General features: G+C 51.4%; 1 protein-coding gene across 1 annotated transcript in view; it reads left to right on the forward strand.

The window, feature by feature from the left end:
• Window positions 1-16,039, forward strand: part of LOC122387869 (prestin-like) — a 60,291-nt gene that overhangs the window by 32,451 nt on the left and 11,801 nt on the right. Inside the window, 2 exon segments of the mRNA XM_043378459.1 lie at window positions 1,969-2,079; window positions 2,827-2,975. Coding sequence (XP_043234394.1) covers window positions 1,969-2,079; window positions 2,827-2,975 — 260 coding nt within the window.

The raw sequence follows: 16,039 nt of genomic DNA on the forward strand, positions 1-16,039 counted from the left end.
CAATCGGGCCATTATTGTCTGCGCTCGGCCCGCACCCGCCCCTGTGCGTGTGAAGAGAGGGGTGCCGGGTCCATAACATCGCGACGATGTCGCCGTCTGCTGCGTCGATCGCAGTGAGGTCACGTCGTTGTAGAGATGCTGTCGCCAGCGCTGGCACCGATGAGTCAGCTCAAAGGAAAGCTGGCGCCAGTGATGAGATAGATTTAGTCCGGGCACCCTGGTCCGACGACTTGTTGGTGTGAATAAAGTGAGTTCCCACCACTCTCTACACGGCGCTTCTGTCGTGTTCCCCGTTCACCAGACGCCTTGTTTTTGTCCGATCGGCGCCGCGTGTTGTGTCTGCTGCGCCAATCGAAGTGCTATAGCGTCGTTTGGTCGGCGCCAAGAGGTGGTTTGTTTTGAAGCCACTACGTCGGCTTATTGGTGCCTTATCTAGCCATTGCCGCCACCACTACGGTCAAGCCGATAGCTGTCTCGTCCGTGGAGCTACCGGCGCTGCCTGTGCCGCCGGCGGCCGCCATCGCGGCTACCCGTGAGACGACCTCCGCGGCCTCTCCGCCATCGCTCGGCCTCCGGTGGCCACGTTTCAAAAGCTCTCCGGCCTCCGCGGAGAAAGGCTAGCTGTGCCGTCGGTGAGCCGGTGCAGTGACTGGCTGCCGAGCCGCCGGCCTGGCCAGCGGAGCTCGGTGTCGGACCACGTATCGGCACAACAAACTGGACCCGCGCTCCGGGCCACGGCCGCTAATGGAAACCGTCGCCAGCAGCGCGGCTTAATAGCGGCTTTATCTGCGGTCCGAGAGGCCATCGATATTGGCCGCCGGTCCCCCAGCGGGGGGGGGGTCGAAAGTGGGGGGGGGGGGGCGACAAGCCGCTCAGTGAAAACAGCCGCTAGAAAGCAAGGTCGACCGGCCAGGCCAGGCCAACCCTTCCCGATTCTTTGTGTGCCGGTATTGTGGTGAATGTTGCAAAACTTGCGATCGTCTTTGCTATCAAACTTCAAGCACTGTTAAGTTTTTTTGTATGTTAAACTTACTTATAATTCTGGATAACGGAACAACATAAGTTTTTGCTGTGAACTATTGAGCCAAAACAAGGATAACAGCCTGATTCTGTTGTTCAATTGAAATCAAAATTTATAAACGTGATGACAAGGTTCGATGTACTTTCCGCATCTGTGAACGGAAGAGAGTTAACCAGAGGTTATCAAAGGACACACTTTGGCAACGTTTAATTAATGTTTATCACTACCTAATACACGGCTTGTTTTCATGCGGCTTTCAAAATAGTAATCACACACCATTCGAGGAAAACGCTTATCGTTCCTACGCCTCTATCGCGTTTATCGGAAGACGTTTACGCATAATTAAATTCGATCGATAATGACAGCTAAACTAGCTGACCTCACACGCCCTTGAACGTGCTGAACACAGCGCTCGAGTCGCTCCGATCTCAGCCCCCTCGGGGCGGCTGTTAGTCCCGTCTGGGCTCGGGCCTGCGGTGCTCTTTGGCGCCAGCCTCGGTTAGCGTGGCGCCAGCGCAGGTCAGCGTGGCGCCACCGAGGGGTCAGTCTGGCGCCAGGTGGGCTATTAATGACAGGCCAGGTCAGGGCGGCGCCGGCCGGTCGAGCGCGCTATGGTGCTAATTGAACAGAGGCTACCGCGCGCCGTATGCTTCCTGGAGGTCGAGGATGCCTCGGACCGGCGCGGCGCAGCGGTGCGATTCCGGCGAACGGCAGCAAAAACCGACCGGTGCGGATGCCGTGGCCACGTGACTCGGCGCGGCGGATCAGTGGCCGGTCACGTGATGGCTCGGCTGCAGTCCCGGAGAGTCGGCCGCGGTCGGGACGAGGTCGCCAGGAGGCCGGCACCGCCCGGCACCGAGACCACACCGAGGCTTTCTCCGGCGGCCAGCCAGCGCCGCTCCTCCCGCTCTGACCGCCCTCCCGCCCTCTCTCTCTTTGTCTTGCAGGAATGGCGTACGCGCTGCTGGCTCGCATCCCGCCCATCCACGGAATCTACATGGCCTTCTTCCAATGTCTTCTGTACGTCATCTTCGGAACCTCTCGCCACGTGTCTGTCGGTGAGTTGGGAAATTCACACGGGCGGCCGGGTGTGGGAATTAAGAGCTACCGGAGACGGTTCCTCACTCCTCAGGACCTCTGCGACTACCGCTAAAACGCTGGGCCTGCTGGCCGCTGCGCAGAGCGGCTCTGTTATCGAGTGTCGATCTCTAAACCGAACAGCCAACCTCCCCGCTTACCAGGCGAGACACCATAAATAATCCCTCATTTACACCTCAGTGATAACATCAGAGTCCCACCGTAACTAGTCAAAAATAACACGGTCCACAAGAGAAACGTGGAAAGACAGAACCACAAAACACAATCGTCCTGAGACGGAAAACACGACTGCTAAATTAACCGGATCACATTGTGATGCTCACATCACCGTCAAATCCGGATCCGTTTCGTCGGTCAGACCGTGACCGTTCGTGCCTGCTCCGGCGCGGCTGACCCCTCTCTCTCCCTCTGCCTCTCTCGCGCTCGTTACATCAGGCGGCAGGCCGGCGCCACCGTGGCCCGCTTCTGGCCGCTGCCGAAGGTCCTGTTTGGTAATTGTTCCGTCGGCACACGGCGACGCGCCGCCGCCGCCGCGCCGCTGACGCGCAGATGCCGGCGCCGGTGTCGCGATGTCGGCGATCTCGGCGCGCCGGCGACGTGACGCGGCGCGGCGCCGAGCGTGCCGCAGATTCCGCCGCCGCCTATGACGTGAGGTGACGTATCTGTTCCGCGTCTGACTCTTCTTCTCTCTGTGTCTCTGTCTTCAGGAACGTTCGCTGTGACCTGCATCATGACCGGAAAAGTGGTAATGGAATACTCTGAACCACAGCCCAACGCTCCAAACGGCACTGAACAAGTACTCTACGATCCAGTGTTAGTGGCGACTACCGTCTCGATGGCTGTCGGAATAGTGGAGGTGAGTGCCGAGCGCGGCCGGCCGGGGCAGGGGAATGACCTCCGCAGGTCGACCGGTCAGGAGAAGGGTGACCGCCGTCGGCGCCGCCGCCGGGGTCGCGTGAAAGGCGCCGCCTGGCACCAGCGGGAAGTAGCCTTGGCACGGAGCGAACGTGCATGACAGGAGCACACAAAGGGCACTCACAGACACACAGAGACGCGGACGTGAGCGGTCACACGGCTGGCTGCAGCGGCACCGTATACCCGGCGGCCGGCCATCGGCTCCGGCACCGTATACCCGGCGGCGGGCCATCGGCTCCGAGCTCGACGGCAGCCGGCTCTGGGTGAACGGCGAGCTAATGAACCGGGACGGGGCCGGTCAGGAGGAACTGGCTCCGCGGCGGGCCGCGCGCGGCGCCCGACCGGACCGGACCGGACCGGACCCACAGGGACCGGACCGGACCGTCTTCGGCGGGGGACCGACTGGACCGCACGTGTTTCAGGATGGTCACGGATTTTTACCGGTCGGTTGCCACGTCGGCTGTCATCAACCCTTGCGCTGATGCAAGATTCCGATGATAACAGAGCGGCATTTTCTACTCTCGAGTCAGTCACATACCTGTCGAACAGAATAGAGCGGGTATAACTATCTGACTGGAATGAAATCAGAACGTAACCTAGATCAGAGCAGCCTGTTTGTGGCCTCGAGCGGCACGAAAATTATCCACGGACAGTGGACGGGCCTGCACCGATGGCTGGCGATGGAGCCTTACTGACTCTATCGCCGCTGCCGCCGCAACCACCGCAACAACCGCGGCCACCACAACCACCACAGCCACCGCAACCACCGCCGGCTCTGATTAGCATTCACGGCAGCGGTCCTGGCAGCAGACCGTTCCAAGAGAGGGATGAGGTCAACGCTTGCGAGGCGATGCTATCGGTCTGGCTGCGAAGCGCGGGAATAGGGCCGACCCGAGGGCCGAGCCGGGTGCGGTGCCTGCCGCCGCCGTCCCCCGATCATCGCCGATAGAATCACAATGTCCGACGCCGTGTCCGATGGCGATGGCACGGTCCGACGGCGAGCGATGGCCCGCGGCGCAGAGTTAAGCCGACGACAGCAGCAGACTGAGCGAGACTCACGGCCGGGCTGCACTGCCGAGTGATCCAGACTGTGATCATGAGCTGTGAGCATATATTGACAATCAGACGGTAGACAGAGCAGTGGTCGTAGAGCTGCCCGGCCGAGCTGCAGCGTAAGGCCGAGGCTGCGGGGAGCGGCAGCTCGTGCTGTCTGACAGCCAGTCACGCACGACTGGCGTGTCCAGTCCGCTGCCACTGTCTGTGCCCGGCGCGTGACCAGTGCAGTGGGCGGACGATGCAGCCCTGTTCCGACAGTTTCTGAACAGGAGGCGTGTCAGGGGCGCACCTGACCGCGCACCTACAGGACCGGGCGGCGACATTGACGCACCCAGGTCAGGGTCAACACGACAGAGTCCGCTGACGTGTCACGGGCTGTCAGACACCCCGCTGAGCTGACTAAATGCATCGGTGTCAATCGGCACCGAGGCCAACCCCATTATTCGCTATCTTACTTTGGAAACGGAAAAATGATGGCAGCTGCTTTCAATGAGCTGTGTCGAGCACTTCAACGAGCACACCCCTCAGCAAAACTCATTTAAAACGTATGATTCTGGTTAACAGTAGGGATTTAGACAGTTACGTATCATAAAAGGCTGAAGTGGTATTCATTTCCCGTTCCCGTGCTTTCTTTATATTTTTTTTTCTGTTCACAAAGAGATAAGTGAAAAGGCTGGACAGTTTTATGTTTTTCGGTTGAACTAGCAGAGGAACTATAACGAAATCTATGAATCAATATCATTCATAATTTTTCGTTAAGCAGTTCTATATACTTTGTGACAAAACGGAATAGTTTCTGTTCACACAACTTTACCCGGCTTGGCACATTAATGAAATACCTAATAATATCGCTCCCACAATAAATTAAAACTGTCAGTTGTTGCAAGCCTTCAATGGTATTTGTGTCATCACGGTCGAGGCTTGCCATGATATTCATTCAGCCCACTGCCCAGCTAATTAGAGTCCACACAAAACGCTGTGGCCTCGGGCGGCTGAGGCAATGGTTAATTTTCTCTAACGGGATTAATACTCGACGATCAGAGCAGCACATTCACCCCCGGGAGAGATTGAGTGAGTGAGTGAGAGAGAGAGAGAGAGAGGGAGAGAGAGAGAGAGAGGGAGAGAGAGTGAGAGAGAGAGAGAGAGAGAGAGAGAGAGAGAGAGAGAGAGAGAGAGAGAGAGAGAGAGAGAGAGAGAGAGAGAGAGAGAGAGAGAGAGAGAGAGAGAGAGAGAGAGAGAGAAGGAGAAGAGAGATAGAGAGAGAGAGAGAGAGAGATATTTACGTAGATGGGAGCGAAAAGTCGGTTTTTATTCACGACCAAGATTTATTCACAATATGTTGGGCACGACCGGGTTGTTTCAGTGTGTCCACGGCCTTACGTCACAGCCGCGCGTGATCCGCCCGTATGGGTACGTGACACAGCGTCCTATGGCACGTGATAAAACGCCAGTGTCACGTGATAGGACACCGCGATACGTGATGCCCGATCGGGTAGAATGGCCCTCGCACGTACGTGATGTGACTCCAGCGATCGCACCTCGGAAACGCTCCCAATTTGGTACGGTGGGTTGACGGCGACAGTGACGGTCGCCACTCTCTGCCCCGCGGGTAAAATGGTGTCACACGACCTGCCCGGCTGTTATACCAGCTGAGGGTACCGGCTGGTAAAGGCATGCTCAGCTGGGCCGGCGGTAGCACAGGTGTCCGTGGAAGCCAAATGGCCGGCGGTGGCGGCGACTGGCGTCTGCGGCATCTGACCATATGTGCGGTTTGTGACCACATGTGGCGTGATCAGTGAGGCTGATCAATCACCGCGCGATCAACTTCGCCGGTCTCTACGCCGATCAACCCTAGCTTGACGCAAAACCTTCTGGATATGACTGGTATTGTCTGGATATGTTGATGGCCACCTGTGGCCGAACCGGCTGGACCACGCCGCTGCAAGCAATCGGCCGATGGTTTTATGGCCGCGGTGACGGGATTCCGGGAGCAATCATTGTTCGGCGTCTATGCACTGAAAAAATTTTTTACTCAGGCCAGGCATTACTCAGTAATAACTCATGAAGAAACTCAGTGAATACGATAGTGGTGCTCACTTATTGGCTGATCTAACTCACATCACCAGGGTGACTTCGTTATGCGTGAGTTCTGAGTGCTTAGTTTCGTGAATTCGAACTGAGTCGGAAATGAGTTTTGCTTGGGCAAATCTAGTTTCCTGCGCAATGCATGAGTTCTCGCGAATTCACGTGCAGTTGTGCGTGAGGTACCCCCGGCTTGAAGATGCGCGCATGCGCGGCAGGGTGAGTTTCCTGCGTGATGCGTGAGTTCGCGTGATGAGTATTATAGCCGTTGCGTTCGAAAACCGCGGCGCGCGCTTCAGTCCGTTGTGGCGCGGTGACTCGCGTAGTTCACGTTGAATTGTTGAGGCTATTGTGAAATTGTGCGGGAGAGTGCAGGAGCGGGGAAGGCGTGCAGCGAAGGATGGGACGAGTAAGTTATCTGTGAAGAGCTCGGTGATTGTCGATGAAGCTTTTATCAATCGCATGCGCCGCGGAGAACAGGGAGGTGAACTGATGGACCAGCAGACATTCCCCGCCGGCGTCAGGAGGTCGGTGCCAACCGTGAACGGCGGAGCAGGTCGATCGAGAAACTGAGGGATACCTACCCGGCATAGTTCGAAAAAGAAGAGGTGAGTTATGTTATATTTAAATTTAACCCTTGCATGTGTGCGGCGTTTTCCAGCTTCTAATGTGTAGGGGGGGGGGGGGGTCGGTTGGACCCCCCCTTGCCGTTTGGCCCCTGATCGAGCTAGAGCTTCGCGGAAAAAACGAGCGTGTTGCCCGTGACGAGAGGAAGCCGATGATACCCAATTTTCAGGTCCTAGGTCATTGGTTGACCTTCCAGGTCAGGTCAATGACCCAAAGTCGGGAAAATCGGGACCTATTAGAAAGTCGTAAAGTGTGGCTGCTAAGGGGTTTTTCGGGGTACTGATCACGAATATCGTGTTAGTTTTGATCACAGATGATGTCTTTAAGCATTTAGACCAGGTCGGGTCAGGTCAGGTCAGGTCAATCAGTAGGCGTCGTGACGGGTATTCGTAGTACGTGTCAACCGCCTCTGACAGCTTCGTAACATGTTACGAAGGCAACAAAACTACTTCGTAAATGTTCAAATGGTTGTTAAATTCGAATTCAGCTCCAAAAACTAGCCTAGAAACATGTAAAACTCGAAAAAGTGAACCGAGGTCACCCGAGGTCACCAAAGGTCAATGACCTGACCTGACCTTCAGGTGACCTTGACACCCACCCTAATGCATGGGAGCAACATCAAATCACATGTTTGAACGTTTGAAACCACGAAAAGCTTGCAAACGCGCGGCTAATGCGAGCCGACATACTCCGAATCGCGATTCCGGCCAAACATGGTCTCGGAAAAGAGGTCACAGGTCAAAGGTCATTTGGGTCAGGGTCATGAAAGTTTCAGGGTAGGTGTAAAATTGATCAATGCGATGGTACTGAAAGTTTCGTCGCGATCAGCCGCTTTTTACGCGAGTTATTCGCGAAAAACCATGGGGAAAGGGGGTCCATCCGACCCCCCCCCCCCTACACATGCGAGGGTTAAAAAAAACATGTTTGTGGGATAATGTTGTCCTTATCCTAAAAGAACGTTCATTTGACCCTTTTTACTTCTTTAAACAAGAACTCCGTCACGACCCGATTTTTTTTTTTTTTTGGGGGGGGGGGGCGAAGGTTGTTTGAAGTCGATCCTTTCCATGCAGCATCCATAGGCACAATGTTAAAAATGTAAAATATTGGGGGACACGTCCCCCGTACCCTTCCCCCCCCCCCCGGTGGTGGAGCCCATGGTCTTAATTCCGCTCGCTGAACCGTTTAAGATTATTTTGTCTCGTTTGTGCTTATTATTTTTCCACTGTTATTATTTTTTCCGACTGTTTTTTTTAATGCCTACACACATATTTTCGTACACTATTCGATTTCAGCGAGCATTTTCAACCTTCCTTACATATTAGATTATTAGATACCGCGGCGAGACGCGTTTGGACGTGACATACTTATTTCCATTACTGTTAAGTATAACACATTTTATGTGATTGTTTCAAGCTGATTTTAATATTGGACGCCCATGGAAGTGTTTTGCGAGACTAAAACCCGACTGTTAACCCGCGACCGCCTGGGGGGGGGGTCGGATCCGACCCCCCCTCCGTTTTTCTTGAATAACTCATGAACCGCTTGAGCTATCAACTTGAAACTTTTTTTTTCACAATCAATTTATTGCATATTCAAAACACAGTATCCAGACATAAGACCAATCATCACATCATTACATCAACCTCACCACACCCCCACGCACCCCACAACTATCACACCACACGGGCACACCCCGCAGCCTCAACACCCCACTAAGGGCACCGTGCCGGTTCTGCTCGCCTGGCTAAGCCGGGGCGGCACATGCCTGTTATCGCCCCGGCCCCGGGGAGGCCGTAAGCCTCCCCGGTGCTCCAAACGGGCCGCTGGCCCCCGCCCGCGCCGCCTCGCGCCCTATGCTGCCATCTCGCGAGGCGACGCCCCTGCCCGCCGACCCGCCACGCGACCCGCCCACCAGTCGAGCCGGTTTGGCGGGGCGCGCGGCGGGCCGGCGGCCCAGCCTCCCGTCATATGATGGGAGGCTAGGCACGGGTTGGCCCGGATGGGTTAGGGGCGGGGGCTTTCGCCGCACATGGCGACACATGTCTTGTTTCCGAGGGTGTGCGTATATGTGTCTGTAATGTTATATATGTATTCTTGCATGACCGTTTATGTGTGGGCGTGCTGTGTGTGTGCATGTGTGTAAATGTTTATGATTGCGTAAGAGCGTATGTGGTCCGAGCCGCCCCGCCCCCCATCCCATGCAAACCGTCCCACTTTAAGTGCCATTTCTCATGCGAACCATTCATAATGCCGACGTATTTTTCAATCATGTAATGGCTTTTTAGGGTGTTTTCGAAGCGCCTCGCCTCTGGCTCAGTATTGTCCATTCTGGCGAACCAGATGCACTGCATTGCTAGCATTGCAATGAGGCCTATAATTTTTCTTTCATCCGGGTCTAGAAACACATTGCTAATTTGTTGCGTTGAGACCGAAAAAGAATAGTTTTGTCTCAGAAGGGCTTGCACGGCTAAATGAAACGACTGCACCTTCTCGCAACTCCTGAACAAATGATCCAACGTTTCCTCAGCAGAGTCACAGAATGTGCACTTACTCGACACTACCAAACCAGCTCTCAACAAGAAAGTATTAGTTGGCAAAATACGATTGACAATCCTATAGTAAAAGGACTGTAGCCAAGAGGACTGACTAACCTGCTTGATTGCGATCAATGTCCCTCTCCGATACAGCTGGTTTTCACGCAGCCATTTCTCTTTTATTTTATCCCGGATGTCATCATTTTTTCTATTTAACTTTTCCAATAATCGTTGGCTTACCACTTGACTAAGCTTTTCTGAATGTAAAACTAAGTACGTCCTTGGCGGTATCGCTGGCAGGGGATTTTCATCTTTAGCATTTTCGATCATGTCAAGTACCGTCCTCATTTTTACCCTGATTGAGTTATACTCTATGAAATTTACGCGGACCTCAAACTTTCTCTCAATCTCCGATTTTGACAGCAGGCTATTGCCTTTAAGCAAATCACTCACAAAAAATAGTCCTCTTGACTTCCAGTTCCTATTAGTTGAGCACTTAAACCTTAATATATCATTACACCAGATCATTTCACTTGCTACACTCTCCGGTTTGTGTTCATAGTTTTCTACAAATCTCGCCCATGCTTGTAAAACATCAACCCAAAATTTATTTTCGATTTTGTTTGCCAGACTTTTAAGCATTGATGCACCATACCAAGATAAGTTATCACTATGCTGCTTCAAACTAATTCTGCTTCCTATTGCCCACCTTCTGTCAACAGCACTATTGTCCTGCAGACGCTTTATCCAGGAACACTTCAGTGAGGCTACAAATATGTCAATGTCTATCATCTTTATTCCATCATTCTGATATGATTGACAAATTTTTGTCCTTCGTATCTTATCATTTTTTCCGTTCCACAAAAACTTGAACAACATGCTCTTTATTTTGTTCATGGTATCCACACGTGGGGTTGGAAGTGAACAAAATAAATGAACTAATTTTGATATGGCAAGAGTCTTGATTACTGTCACTCTACCTAAGAGAGAAAGATTCCGAATTCGCCAATAGTCTAATAATGCCTGCATGCTCTTAATTTTCTCCGGGAAGTTTAACTCTTCTACCTCATCTGGATCCGCACTAAAAATAATGCCCAAAACTTTTAGTTCCTTCACCCATGTGATGGGGAGACTCTCGCATACAGGTTTTTTTGGTGGCCCCAGCCACATGCATTTACATTTGTTGATATTAGGTTTCAAACCAGAGAACTTACTGTACTCTCCAAGTTGTTGCATCACTATACGTATATCGGGGTTCCTACCTTCCAAAAATATAATGGTGTCATCTGCGTACTGTGAAATTTTAGCTTCACATCCGCTTGGTAGCTTAATGCCTCTAAATGGCGTCTTTCTGAGGAAATTCGCTAGGATTTCTACCGCTAAAATAAATATCAAACCAGATGCAGGGTCACCTTGACGAAAGCCGCGACTATGCGTGATTTTTTCTCCTAGATATCCATTGAGGATAATCCTTGAATAGTTGTTTTTATTAGTGTACAACATCTCAAATAGGTCCATAAAATTATTTCCAAATCCCATTAATTCTAACACACATCTGGTATATTGCCAATTCAGAGAATTAAATGCGTCTTCGAAATCAATCGCCAGAACAGCTCCATCGAGTCCTTGGACACTAAAGTGATGAATAATGTCGTACAGTAACCTGGTATTTTCCCCAATAAACCTGCCTTTCAAATAAGCAGTCTGGTCGGGACTTACAAGTAACGTCGCAACAGACTTAAGACGTTCAGCGACCACACTTGAAATAATTTTATCAACTTGAAACTTTGCATACCTTCTCCCCCATCAATTTGACGTCTCCTGTGCAATTTTCAAGAAAAAAAAATTCAAAAATTTCTGAGATATATCGATTTTAGTGATGTAACTACATGGCGTTTTCAGCCAAAAAATGGTAAATGTTTAAAAAATCGCCAGAAATCGAGGTTTTAAGCAAATTGCAAATTAAGGACATGAAAAGACGCAGCTCAACAAGTTCTTTAAAATGGCTATCTCGGATTTTCCATAAAATGCGTTTTTCACCCCTAAAAATTCAAAAAACTATATTTTTTGGAAAACAGCTAATAAAATCCAAAATTTTGAGAATTTCCAAAAAACCGGAATATATGTTAAAGAGCTCTATTAGAACATTAGATGTCCCAAATTTCAACTTTCTATCTTGATTTTTGACCCCCAAATTGTAAAAAATAGCTCCAACATGCATAGGGCATGGTGACGTCATAAGCATTTTCGCGAATTAGAGGCACTTCTGAACATCGCATGAGAAAACAAATGGCACCACTAGATTCCTGGGACAAAGCTCGTCTAGAAAAGTGCATTTTTATGTCAAAAATAAAAAGTTAAAAAATTGACTTTTTTTCTTAGCCCTCGTTTAGTTATGTATGGTATAAACGATTTTTTATGCTTTCAATGCACACTTATCACCAGCACAGTGAATTGGGGTCACATATAACCATTACCATCGGATTTGGCGTGAAAAATAAGCCATAAAACATGTGTCGCACGCCCATGTAGCAGAAAGTGAAAACCGTGACCTTTCGTGACCTGACCTGACCTGACCCGTACTTAGTATGACCCCTATACGCACATGGTACCTTCACTAGGTCTTTGAGGTCATTTGTGGTGAGTTTCGAGCATCAGCTATCGATTCCGCTGTCCATAAGCCTAATCATGCAAACCCCCTGAATTTGACCTTTGACCTGACCTTGACCCGAAAGTTGACCTCAATCTTAAAATCTTAAGAGCGCTTTGGGAAGGTCTCGAAGAGACCTTTCGAACGCCGCCTCGCGGGGCTCGATACGACCATTGGTTCTCGAGATAACAGGGGGGGGGGGGTCGGATCCGACCCCCCCCCCCCAGGCTGATGTGGGTACGGAAATAGCCCAGGCGGTGCCGGGTTAAGGTGACCATCCGACCTTGACCCGCGCTGTGCTGGGTGACGTTTTACGCCCCCCACCCCGCCCCCTCAGGTTTTTCGCGAATATCTAAGAACGGCGGCGTGCAGCGCCACCATTTTCGGCACACCTGCTCATACATTTGTTTCTGCATATGAAGAAATTTTAGACCCAGGTCGTTCAAGGTCAGGTCACGTCAAATGACTTAACATCGGAAAAATTTCAATGGTCGCTGACGATCGCACCGTTCGCAACGTGCCATGGAAACCGTTCGATATTTTTGTCATTTTCGCTCAGGGAATTCACCGCTCGATTTCACACCAGTTTGAGGTAAAATGTCAAAAAAATATCGAACGGATTTCATTGTATAGCGTTTTTGATACTGTCCCATCACCATGTCTCAAGTATCAACCTACGGCATGTATAAAATATATTTGCTAGTGCAATAAAACACCTCATATGTGTTCAGCTTGACGGTTTGGATCGACTGATATGCAACATGACCTGGTCAGGTCAACCTAAGGTCAAGTTTTAAATATGGCCTTTCAAGGTCTAATTATAGTTCATTCGTCCCGACGAGAGGAACACTATGCTAACGGCAAAATAAATGTCGTGACTCTTGAGTGGAAAGTATTACAGAAAACATTTTGGTAAAAACGGCTTTTTTAGAGTTTTTGCTCTCTGGAGGCTTAATTGTTGACCTGAGGTCAAATCTGAGATCAAACGCCAGCAAAAAAAAAGTCGAAAGGGCTTTTGACTGCATTTTTCCGCGGGCAGCTCTTTTGGTTCCGAGTTAAGCACCAGTTTTTCGAAAATATTGAAGTAAGCAAAATTTGGCCTTTTCTGACCTCTGGTGACCTGGCACTTGACTTGACCTTAAAATTACCCAAGTATTTCCTTAAATATCTTTAATGCTTTTTCGAAAGCCGGTTACGGCGTGTCGCTACGTGGCCCAACCCCAACAGCCGAGTTAGAAGAGGGGACGTTAAGACGACCCCCTCCCCCAGTACATCACGGTAAACTCAGAGCACCAGCACGGCGCGGTTTAACATTAATTTTGAGCTGAAGTAACTTGATAACTTTTGATATTTCAATCACCTTGCATGCCCTATAACTTCCGTTTCTCTTACTGGCAAAAGAAAATGACTTTTTTATTGTGTTTTCAGGGAACGGCCCATTGAGCCTCCTCTGCATCTTGGCGGAGAAGGCGTCAGTGGTGGCGTACACGGGTGACGAAAATTTGGATCACCCCTATCATAACAAGTCCGAAGAAAACGAACGGTGCCGCCTCATCGTGGAGCGAACGGAAGTCTTGTGGGGATCCATGGTTTGGAAGGGAGTCTTTTGCTGTGGGCGACGGCGCACTTTGTGCTCAGTCAACAAACGGCGCACAAAGTGCGAAACACGCTGTGGTTTGTGTGTATCCATGTGCTCCACGCACCATTCAATGCTGAGCGCCAGCCACCTGTAGCCGCGAAGACTGAGGTCGAGAAGCTGGCAAAAGAGTGAAGCTGAGCTGACGAGCTGACGTGGAGTCGATCCCCCCCCCCCCCCCCGACGCAGTTTGGCGTGGGTCAGAATTGAAATACAGCGCAATGCGACCGTTTCTACAAACATGTATTTCTTGTAAGGGCTGGGGCGAATAGTGCAAGACTAGACGTTGGTCGGGCATGGTATAATACAGATATGTATGCTGGTTTTGGGCAATGATTCGTTATATATTGGCCAATCCCAATATATAGACTAGCTGCCTGGTAGTGGCTGTTGTATCAGCATCATGCATGCATATTGCATAATGCTGATGCGGCAGCTGTTATCATGGGCGGCGAGCCTATACATTGGCTTGAGCCAATATAAAACGAATCAGATCAGCCGTTTCAGGCGGCGCCTGAGTAACACCCGAGTATCGTATGAGTTATCGACGTGAGTACGTCCTGAGTACAGCCCTAGTTTTCACTGAATAACCGATGAGTTCCAACTGAGTTATGGCCGTACTACCACCTGAGTTATACATTAGTACCAGCTGAGTTACATGTGAGTTACTTCCTAGTTTTTCATGAGTAATGACTTACTAATACCTGAGTTTGGCCTGAGTTGTCTGAGTAGGACATGAGTTACGCATGAGTACTTACTGAGTTTTATCTGAGTTTTACCATCGGACAAAATGGCAACTCACTTTGTTACTCACATGCTACTCACTTGCAATGAGTTTTGCCCGAGTTTTACCTGCGTTCCGCCCTGAGTTTTACCTGAGTACGCGGATTTAGAGTGAGTTTTACCATTGGACAAAATGGCAACTCAGTCATTACTCAGAAAAGTGAGTAAAAATTTTTTTCAGTGTGCCCCTCCCTCTCTCCCCGCGGTGGGCGTCTCTCGGCTGGCAGAGCCTGCAGCGTGGCCGGCTCAGGGACATGCACGCGCGGCGGTCGGGCGGCTGGCAGAGGCACGCCGGCCAGTCCATGAGGTGCGGCCAGCCGCGGCAACTGGAAAACGTGACCCTGAACAGCCGTACCGAGCCACCGAGGAAGTGGCTCCGCGTCTGTCTGAGACTCAGCCTGCGGTCTGATGGCCGGCCTGCTCAGACCGCCGCGAACAAAGCCCCGGCGCGTCCAGTCTGGCAGCGCGCGAGGCCGCCGACGAGCGCGGACCACGCCCGTGGCCTTCCGAGCGCCGACCGGGCGCCTCCGTCGGCCGACGTTGCACTGACGCTAAGGCGCTGACAGCGGCGGCACTGACCAGGCAGGTGCCGCCCTCAGATCTGGGCCACGCGGCCGGATATCCCTACCCGTCCCCCGAGCGCTCAGCTGCTCTGATCTGCACAGATCCGGCTCAGGCCATCTACAAGATGATCACGCGCTCGTACTGAAACGCGTGCACTCTCACTGATCTCGGCTGTCTCATTAGTCCAACGTTTACACGCGCTACAAGCGGATCTTTTTAGGAACCCGTTTAAACGACTCACTCACCCCATTCAGCCACCGTTTCGTTCAGTGTCGGATTGTGTCGGATACAAGTTATGCCAGCAGATCGGATCTGACATTTCACGCTGCCACCGGCGGCACGTGACCCTATTTAGCCTCGGTGCCGCCCAGTGTGCGCCGCACGTGTATGTCCGTTAGATTACGTCCCGTTTGCACGGTGCTACCGCTGCGATCAGCGCTGCTCGACGCGGGTCAGATGTTCATTGCTATGGCGGGCGCCGTTTAGCAGCGACTTTTCCACTCGCACTGAAGAAGAAGTCACCGCGCGTGTCTGCCACCAGAGATGTGTTGTCTGCGTCAGCCCAGCAACAGCTGCGCTCTTTCTCGAGATACCGCGGTCGGTCAGTGACTGACCAAGGCCGTCCGGGGCCGACCGATGCGTGACGCAGCACGGATTAACGGGCAGTTGGCCGCCGCAGACCACCTTGCACAAGGCACCGCGCTACAGGATCGCGTAGGACGGCAGCCATCCGTTTGACGACCAAATATAGGCGATGCACTGCTCCGGAATGGCAGCATTGTTTTAATGAGTAATGTCGGGCCATCAGTTATAACGACAGGACATTTATGTGTCGTGTTTATGGCTGACCCAAATGGTAGCGCTAATGAAAAGAATCGCAATTTGATTAGTTTTATACTCCTTTGAGCACGAAAAGATGTTTTATTCAAGAAGTGTGTGCAATGCTTTCTAAATCAATATTGAGTTATTTTTTACCAAGAAGCAGCATCGCAATGTGCTACTCAAGGCCACACCTTAGGCTGATGCACGGGCTTGACCGACCTTTCGTCCTACCGCTGCAGCCAATCAGTCCC

Source organism: Amphibalanus amphitrite, unplaced genomic scaffold (assembly GCF_019059575.1).
Source record: "Amphibalanus amphitrite isolate SeventyFive unplaced genomic scaffold, NRLGWU_Aamphi_draft 000301F_arrow, whole genome shotgun sequence".
NCBI classification, from domain to species: domain Eukaryota; kingdom Metazoa; phylum Arthropoda; class Thecostraca; order Balanomorpha; family Balanidae; genus Amphibalanus; species Amphibalanus amphitrite.